At 41.3% G+C, this 10,046-nt stretch overlaps 1 protein-coding gene across 1 annotated transcript in view; it reads right to left on the bottom strand.

Annotated features, from left to right (window-relative positions):
• Nucleotides 1-58: 58 nt before the first annotated feature.
• The window catches only part of KPNA1 (karyopherin subunit alpha 1), a 54,464-nt gene continuing 44,476 nt past the window's right edge, over nucleotides 59-10,046 (bottom strand). Inside the window, exons 12-14 of the mRNA XM_083884772.1 lie at nucleotides 8,976-9,103; nucleotides 8,049-8,227; nucleotides 59-7,101 (exon numbers count right to left, since the gene is read on the bottom strand). Coding sequence (XP_083740898.1) covers nucleotides 6,914-7,101; nucleotides 8,049-8,227; nucleotides 8,976-9,103 — 495 coding nt within the window. The 3' untranslated portion in view covers nucleotides 59-6,913. The remainder of the gene's footprint in view (nucleotides 7,102-8,048; nucleotides 8,228-8,975; nucleotides 9,104-10,046) is intronic.

Genomic DNA, 10,046 nt, shown 5'->3' with positions numbered 1-10,046 from the left:
TTTTCTTCATGGTCAGTGGGACAGGATACATGAGCACAGTGGATAAGCAATGTAATTGTTTCCCAAGTGCTATGCACCAGACTAAGCATTTTCTTAAGTACAGCAGGACCTGTAGCTGCAGTCTTGGTACCAATCCTCTGCATGAAGTCTCATGTTCTTACTTACCACTTACAGGAAGGTAACTGTAACACAAAAGAATGGTCCATTTGGTTTCCACTCGTACAAACAAAATACCTTCACTAGCCAGTCATTCACTATCACTGACTATTTCAGGGTTCCTCAGCAAGAATGGAACTGTTTTTATTCTGTATTGGTATTGGCTACTTCAAATAATCCACATGTTCCTCTTTGTGCAAGACAGAACAATTATTAAGGGAGCCTTTGAGCCAAAAGTTACTGTCACACCTGCATTAACATCAGCAAAATGATCCTAAGGTATTAGAAAGCCTAATTCCCTGGTCTTGGTCCTGTTATTTGCATTTGTTTAAGTGAGGGATAACTTCCCATGAAGAAGTGCCTGCCTTCAAGAAAATGAGGAAGGAGATGAAGAGTGAAATATCATTCCAGAGAACCACGGTGTTGCAGCTGACACCTAAGAGTGGTCCCAGCAGAGCTGGCCATGAGATGAGAGAACATCCAAGCTGAGGGAACAGAGATGACTATTGTGAGGAACAGTGAGCAACAGCCTCAACCTGTAGTGTCAGATTTACTATTTAGCGGCACCTGTGGATGAGAAAGTCAGTCACGTATTCCTGCCCTCTGCTACTAAGCTCTTTTTTTATGAATCTTATTCTAGATTTATACATATTTTTTGTTCTTTAAAATTGTTGTCTGTGCTTTCATCATACTAGGCCCACCTAGAGAGCACCTGCCTCAAGAGTGCTATTTCTGGCATTGAGCCCCGTCAAACACAACTCATGTTGAAGAGCCTGCAGCAACGAGGGGAAGTATTTTCCTTCCTCCTGTCAGTTCATTTGGAAGGAAACGCAGATTGGAAGTGTCAGGACTGCTCAAAACTCTGTTACTGCCCAGCACTGCCCTGTGACTGGCCCTGGGGACTCTAAAACTACAAGAGACATACAGATTAACAAAGTCAGTTTGTGAACTTTCTCAGAGTGAGAGGGAGATCATCTTTGTTGTACTCCTAAAAATTAGCAGTTTGCTAAATAATCAAAAGCCCTACAAAAATGCAGGGTAAATCTTCACTAGCTGCTGCAGTTCATCTATGAATTGCCTTTCTGGGTACTACAGTGAGATGTAACCCATCAGACAAGGTGTGTAGTCCATTCCACCACAGAAGTCACAATCTGATGACCTGTCGTCAGATTCTCTGGATAGAAATTATCATAAGCCAATCAAGCAAAGCAGGATTGCACAGATTTATCCACTTAATTAGTACTGAATGCAAGCCATGTTTCATCTCACTGCAGGTATGTGAACAGATTTTCCATGACAACTCTGGTTCTTTGGCACTCCAGCAGACACACAGGTGGGAAGCAAAATGAAAACTTGTCCCATTACATGCCTGTGGCCATGTATGTACTAAATGACACCAAAAAAGAGAATGTGCATTTCAAGTTTCTGTGAAGAAAAACTTGTGATTTATGCTTGGTAATGGCAAAGCTTAAAACTGTGCTTCTCAAAAATACCACCCTTTCAACACACACCTCTGAGTGCACTCTGTGAACAGAACTGGCAGGTACCTCTCCTGGTTTTGGAAATAAAACTATTTGGACTCATCCAGCTGGTAAAGTACTTCAAATAAAAATATGCAAAACACTTCAAAAGCAACACTAGAGGAGCAACAGGTACTGATTTTTCATTTTACTTAAATTTCTATAAGGTTAATGACATTTACTCAAAAACTGAAGTCTGGTCCAGTGGTTTGACAAAAGCTCCACATATCCTTCTGTCACGCTGGTATCTCCAGCATTTCAGAATCTGCCATGAAGACTCTGCATCATTGCCCAACTTTGTGTTTTCTTTCAACTTCTGCATAGGCTCCAGTCTCAGACCAAAGCCCAAGACAACGGGCTTTGTGTGGTCTCCAGCTTGCTCCCAACCACTGTACTGTTTTCTTTGCAAGTAGCTGGGTACCATAAAATGATGCAAATCCTTCTCAGCGAGGCAGTGAAAGGAACCATCTCTTTCCTGGTGTAATGGCTTCCAAGGAGCACTTCTAAACATGAACAGTAGTTACAAAACCAGCACATGTTTCTGGCCAAAGCAGCCAGTCCAGCTGACAGGAGAACTTAACACCCCTCAGATCACTGAGAGCTCACAGCTTCAGCCCAAAGCCTTTCAACAGTGCACGATGGAAGGAACATGCTAAGCCTTAACTGGTACCTCATTTTCTTTCTCCCCTTTGGCTTAGTCTGTAACACCATTCCCATTTATCCAGACCAGTCCAGTTCATCAATCCTACACAATGTGCCTTATTGCTGTACCTGGTCTAGAGGCAACTGAAACTTCCTAATGCAGCTCCAACACTGCCTCAGTGGAACGTGCAGAAGCCATAGCAGGACACAGCCACAGCAGTACACAAAGAGGTCTTGCTGACTTTTCTACTAAGACTCAGGCACCTGAAGACCTTCAAGTCTAAACTGGCATGGAAGAGTACCAATGGTGTGTTGTGCCAATTTCCAGAAGCAAAAAAAATCATACTGGAAGAGATGAGGATTTACGTTCAGCTGGCATAGAGATGGAAGTGCACAGAGGTAAGACAGCTGTTCTGGAAGCCCCTAGAGAAGCAGAGAAGAGTATTGCAGGGAGCAGTCACATGTAGGACCATGTGGTGCAATCTAGTTCTTCAATAGCCTTGGGTGCAGGTCCAAGAACACGTAAGTCCAGGGTCATTGCCTTCCTCCCTTTTACCATCAGGCAAAGGGTCTTCAAATCACCTGTATTTGGCTGCCATCAAGGAACAAACAGGAATTTAGGAACAGGTTGAAGTCTGGGCAGCAGTTCCCTCAAATGATTGTGTGATACCTTGCCAGGAGCCCCAAGTGCTAGCCCTGGCTTAGTTATTGAGCTTTCAATAACCTGCTCCATTATCCTTTGTATCCTCCTGAATCCAAGACCTTGCCTGCCATGTTCCACTGGGAACTTTACCAGCAGAAAGAATGATGGATCCTGTTTGCTGTCCAAACAAAACCACAACTTTAATGGCATTACAGATCTGTGTGCTGGACTGCTAGATAGCAATTCCAGGAGTCCTGCATCTTCCTTTCTCTAACACCCAGTTTAAAACAGACTGTTAAAATCTCAGTGCAGTGCTTCCACCTAATTTCTGATGTTTCAAAAAGAATTCAATAAATTCTCATGACCAGCCTCTGGGGCTTTTAGAAGATACTTAGATCAGATCTCCACAAGCAAAGAGAAACCAAAGTGTGTATTTCAATTTTGAAGAAAATATGAGACACTTTTCTAGCATTACATGCTGCCTGACAGAGCTAAGAGAAGAACCTTCACCTACCCTCTACATGAGACAATGCTCCAAACATACCTCTTATTTAGACACAAACCAACAACAGATCATTCAAAGCACAGCGTGACCTTCACAAAAGTGGCAGCTAGAGGTGTTCTCTGAGATGGTCCCTGTCTGAGCACATCCTTCACGGGAGCAGAGAACACTGGTTTCAGTGCTTCTAGCAGGGGACACAGCCACACAGAACTGTGTTAGGAAGCAGTGTTCAAGAAATATGATATGATGATGTTCATCCTTTCACTGGCACTTTTCCTCTAAAACAGAGTCCTTCATCTGTGGCCTGAATGTTATTTATTAGATGGGTAACGTTGCACTACATGTTTGGCTCTGTTAAAATTCAAGTAGTTTTACTTGCCGTTGGCTTACCAGGTAATTCTGATCAGTCTGTATCAGTGAGCTTTTCCTTTTATAATTCACAAGTCTGATCTCCCTTCTGTACCAAATTAATTTGCAGCCTTTGTTAGAAGTAGATTTTGTTTCTTTTCAACCTATTAATAAGGCTAAGTAAAGCAACGCCAAGAACTGGTTCTGGAAGATCCTGATGGGAATACACTCAATTAAGCACCATTTAAAATTACATTGAGACCTATGAGTTAGCCACATTTTAATTCATTTAATGTGTGCCATGTTGATTCTTGTATTGGTGTGGTTTTCACTCAAAATATTATGCAGTACCAGTCAAATGCCTTACACAGTCTAAGTATTTAGGACAACAATATTACCTGCGTCAACCAGGCCTGTCACTTCAAACAAACATACCAAGTTCAAAGATTTATACTTATCTGCTCTGAATTCACATATCCACGGCAAAAGTAACAAATACTGGCCAGGCTCCTTACACAGGAAGGCACACCAGTCAGCTTAAATGGACTCTCTTTTAATTCACTCATTTAGAGGCAATTGTCATTACTTTGTTGGGGGGCAGGGGGGGAAACGCCAATGCACCACATTGTTTTCACTAGCCTGGAAGAGAAAACACTTATATATATAGATATATAGGTATGTATATATACACACACTTTATGCATGTGTGTATATATGTGTGTGTGTGTGTATATATGTATATATACACGCTAGTGTATATATACACAGAATATACATATATGAATATACAGAATATATGCACACACACTTTGCTCAGATTTGTTTACAAAATATGTAGCATTTTTATACCATCCAATAAGAGGTACATGGTTTTAAACAAATCTTATAGAAATGACATGTTATTGGAAATTTACACGTAAAAAAATCCAGCACAAAAAAATCCAAAAGCTAAAACAAGATTTTGCTACTAATCAGTGCTTCTATCACCCTTCAAGAAAAGAGAAACACAGTTATTTATATGTGATGTAAAGGCAACATTGAGGGGTTTTTTTGCTTTTTTTAAATTAACCACCAAATTTAACCCCCTAAAATTACAAAGAATTGAAGTCCATTTACAGATCAAGTGCAGTAAACTAAATGTTCCTTCAGCACAAAGCAGCACTAGAGAAAATAACTGGGAGAGGGGTAAGTGGAGGCCAACTGGCTTAGCTAGGGAGGCAGCAGGTGGCTTCTGCAGTGGCCACACAGGTCAGAGTCTCCATCCTGAAGCAGAGACAGAAGACTTTATTTAAATAATGGTCACACAGAGCTGATGTTCAGGCCTTTGCCTAGCTTCTTTCAGCAGTATGACAAGTGACTTATGTGTTTTTATAACCCTATATCCAATGGGCTGGTTTTGCTTTTGCAGTGGCTTATCACTGAGAGGAGTCATGAGGATCTTGAAGACAGTTCTGCCACAAACATTTACCACAGGTATGTGACGCTGCAGTTGCCAGTGGCAATTTTGAAATGTTTACACTGGACAAATATGTGTTCCAAGCATCCAAAATGGCTTGAAAGAACATAGCCCGATGCAGGGGGGAGTGGACGGCCTAGGGAATCCATTGCATTCTCCGAAATGGAACTGCCGCTTTCAATCAGGTGGCATCTCCCCAGCTGTGTGAAGAGTTTGGTGTCAATGTCAGCTGAACTCAGTGAGGAGTGGATGGCCTTTGCATCAGAGGTCTGTGATCCAAGCAGGTTGCAGAGCCAAGAACATGCTGCTAGCAGAAGGGCAGTCTCCAGCTGCGTGCAGCAGCTGCCATGCAGTCAACGATGCCTTACAGATGTCACCTGGAGGAACCATGCGTTCCATGCTAATTCACCTGAAGTCTCATAAACAGCAAAAGGGAAAAGTGAAATGGGAGGGCCAGCTGGATCCAGATGTAATAGTACTATCCTGCAAATGTAGTGTCATTTTAGTTAAATAAGGACCTTGACCAGGAGGACTATATTCCATCAGGTGAGCAGGAGAGGAAGCTCTTGTCTTGTGAAAATGAAAAGGAGATCTAACACTCCTTGTGCCAAGTTTTACAAATTAAGATTTCAGTATTCAGAAGTTAACTTTTCAGAAGACAAATCTGTTCAAGTCACGCTGTGTAAAAATGTAAAGAGGCAGATAGGAACTTTTCAGCCATAACTAGAATACCAGGGACCAGACTCTGGAGCATGGAGCCGGAAAGGGCTTGATTTTTAAGGAAGGCCCAGCTGGATCATACTGTGCTGGCAAGCAGAAGTGGGGCAGTTTCTCCATTCTAGAAGCTGTTTTGGAAAGTCATTTCTGGGGAGGTGTTAAGAGTGACCTGTTCACAGGTTCTTTTTTTATGGATGGAGAGGAAAAACTGGGAGGGTATACAAATCTCCACAGTGGTCTGCAATCCAACTTGGGAGCTCAGTGTTGAGACGGGATGGGGCCAGATGTGTTCAGAATTCCTAAGAACCACAAAACATGTCCATTGCAGCCTGTTGTTGCAGGGGATAGAGAACTTACTCCATTGTTTGTAACATGTTCCTCATGCCAATAACCCCAGCTGGCACACACAGCAAGGTAGATAGATTGTGTGTGAAGGTTTAACGCATCTCTCGCAGCCGTTCTAAGAGGCATCCAGGGGAGAACATGAGGGATGAATTCAGCTACGTTCTCAAAAAGGCTGAATGTCTCCCTGGACTGCAGGGACACTCTGCAGCAAATACAAGAGAAAGGCAACCTTCTCTTGGATGCCAGGAGTGGGGGGCCAAGTGGAGGAGGGATTACTTTCCTGTAATAGGAACAGGGAATATCTCAAAGTATAGAAAGGTGCCTCAACTCCACGAAGGTGACAGTGGAGAGATTCAGATTCAGAATCTAGAGGAGAAGGGTGATTCTGGTGACCCCTTACCAAGGAGGGGGCATCCTGCCACGGAGAGCCGAAAGTTTTCCAGACGTATGTAAGAGCATGTGCACAAGGCAAGCGAATGAGCGCAAACAGGGTTATGGAAAACATTGAGAGAATCACTCCACGGGTGGCTTGTGGCTCGACAACAGGATTGGCTAGGTAGAGGAGCACACAGCACAGGGGCACCTCAAAGCTGGAAGCCTTCCATGGGAGCCTCACACTGCTGGAAGATGTACTGTTGCTGGTTGATATCCACTTGTGGGGCAATGCTGCTGTCTTCATCCTCTGTTCCAAAGTAGTGCTCAATCAGATCAAAGGCCTTCTGATAAATCTCTTGATTCTCATGGCTCTGCAGGAATTCAATCTTATCCAGACCTGCAGAGAAAAGCAGAACATAAAAGTTACAGCTCAGTCAAAGGATATGACCACGATAATTTTCAGTTTGTTCCATGATTCTCTCCCACTTTCAGAAAGAACAGGCTCCTCTATGGAGACCTGTACTGCCTGTATCCAACTTGTACTCTCCAGAACCAAGGAAAGCCAGTTTGAACTACAGAGATCTCTGCGTTATGTGTTTCATACCTTCACCCTTTCACTCAAAAATCAACAAGCTTAAATGGGTAAAGAAGAAAGCCTCAAACTCAAAAGACTTTTCCTGAAGAGAATTTTAGAACTGTGTTTCCTAAAAGTGTGTTGACAGTGCTTTCTTCATGAAGACTGTGACTACAGAATCACCACTGTAAGCTGAAATAGACTTCTGATAATCATCTAGTCCAACCTGCTACTAATCATGGAGCTGCTGCTAACCAACCTGCTACATACTAACCAAGACCAGATTAGATCTGAGGTGTCTGGACAAGTATTCCAAACTTCCAAGGATGGAGACTCCAACCTGTATTATGTATATGTATACAATGCAGTTAAACTCAAGACAACCAGTTTCTGGGCAGGCATTAAGCACAAGGGCAAACTCAAGCCTTGAAGTCAGATACAAAGAAAAATAACACAGCAAGGAATGATGGCATAATGAAACCCAAGTGTTAGCCATTTTACATCTCTACTACTGGGAATTGTAATGGTTTTCTTGTTAACACCTTTTACTCTGTATGAATCAAGAAAAGAAGATTTGCACGTTCTGTCTCCAATCTATACACAGACAAAGATAATGCAGAAGACGGAGTACTCTGGAGACTTATCAAAGAACAGACTATTTTTAGTAACAGTGATAAGGTAATTAATTAACAGAACTGGGCCTGCTGAAACTCCAGTGGGTTTGTGACCATTCCTGTATCCCCTGATTTCCCCAGGTGTTTTGCTCATACCATATGCTTCTTCAATAAGAGCACAGTAAGGATTAATGCCAGAGCCACTGCGTTTGGATTCCTGCTCTCCAAGCCTCAGGATGTTCTCCAGCCCATTCAGTGCTACTTGCACAATCTTTGAGTCCATTACTGTAAGGAGGTCGCAGAGTGGTTTGATGCATCCCAGTTCTACTAAATACCTGGAAAACATCACATGGAACCCAGTAAATTGTCTGCAAAATTATAATTGGTGTAGCCATTTAAGCATTTAGTATGAAGGTCAAACAAATCAAAAGAATCAGATAAAGTATCAACTTGACTGGAAAAATTAGAGAAATTACAGACATCTATTTTTATCTAGTCAATTCTGCTGAAACAATTAAAAATAACTTTAAAATCCTTTCTCTGTCTCACTCTCTATATATAGCTATGAAATAATAATGTATTTTTGTACCAAAATGTATATTTCTATAATGATAACTTATAAGTATTTTCTATAAAGAGCAATTATATTAATTTAATGTGCTTGTAAAGTCTTTTTTTTTTTTTTTTAAACAAAGCTGCATAAAGGCATAATGTACTGGTCTAAGCCAAACAGGAGAAACAATGCACATGATGCCATTGTTGGAGGGGCTGAGCTATTCCTCTCCAGACTGTCACTGCACTCTGTTATACTCTACATCCCTCAGAAGTTGGTTTAAAAGCTGCATTTAGTTTTTTTCACATAAGACAAATGGTTCAATTACGTAAATAAGTATTACAGCTGAAATACTTTTACGATTTCTCCCTGAAGGAATAAAAGGCTCATTCATAACAAGGGACATGGTCTCTCTGGATACAGCACTGAAAGCATACTGAAAGCTTTTTCAGTTTCTAGGCTGATAGTTTGTTTTCTTGCACAAACACTAACTCAGTCTATTGCATTGAAAGATTTAAACTATTTCCTACTTGATCTGTTCGGCAGAGCCTCCTGATGTCGCATTTGTGATTGCCCAAGCAGCTTCCTTCCTTGTCCGGAACTCGGCCGTTTGCAAAATATTTATAAGAGCTGGGAAGATATGGGCGTCTATCACTGTCTGCAAAAACAAATGACATGGCAGGGTCATAATAAAAATTAGAAATAACTTCTTTGTCCTGAGTTAGTTAATGTCCATGCCCAGCATAACACATTAAACAATGAAATGTCACTTTATCAAACATCAAAACTGATAAATCAGTTTTCAGCTTTACATTCAAAACCTTAGTTATTGCTGTGGTCTGTTCTTATTCTAAATTACTTCAAAATACATTCAGACTCAAGTGACTGCCACATCTAATGAGTTACTTAATCATACCCTGACAGCAAAAGAATGCCATACATCCTTATTTTTCCAGGTAGTAAATCTCTCAGCTATTAAGTCAGTAAATCATTAGGTCATTAAGTTACCCTAAACTTCATAGGCCTGTGTGCCATAACACATTTCCAGCGGGCGAGACAATGGAGCAAAGCTGTTTAAATAAGAACTGCTCAAAACAGGCAACCACCTGGTGAAAAGACAAAGCAGTGATGGTTTGGCAGTAGGGTTCTCTGCTCAGCTCAACCAAGTGGTAGAAGCCAAATAAGCATTTGGGCAGCATTTTTAAGTTTCTGGTAACTTCTTCTGAAAACAGCCTTTTGCAAGAAGCCAAAAATTAAACCAGTTTCATTACACACCTATGATAAAGATTTGAAACACTTTGATAAGAATCATTCAAACACACAAGATCTTAGGATTAGTTTTGCACTCTACCACTTTACAAGTATAAATCATCACAGAACTAACAAAGGGAAATCCAAAGAAAGCCAAAAAGATCCTTTTCACAGAGCTCTGTAGAAGAAAACAGATTACATACAGCAAAAAGCTACAGTAAATTCACAGTGTGAATGGCTAACCTGATAAAAATAAAACAATTGTTATTTCTTTTATCCTTCCTGTTTGTCTGGGCATCCACACTGCCTCTGTTTAATAAATCCATTCTACCAACAGGCCCATGAACACT

Source organism: Zosterops lateralis, assembly GCF_965231275.1.
Source record: "Zosterops lateralis genome assembly, chromosome: 2".
Lineage (NCBI taxonomy): Eukaryota > Metazoa > Chordata > Aves > Passeriformes > Zosteropidae > Zosterops > Zosterops lateralis.
Note: the sequence above shows the minus strand (reverse complement) of the source record. Positions and strands in the feature narration are given on the sequence as shown.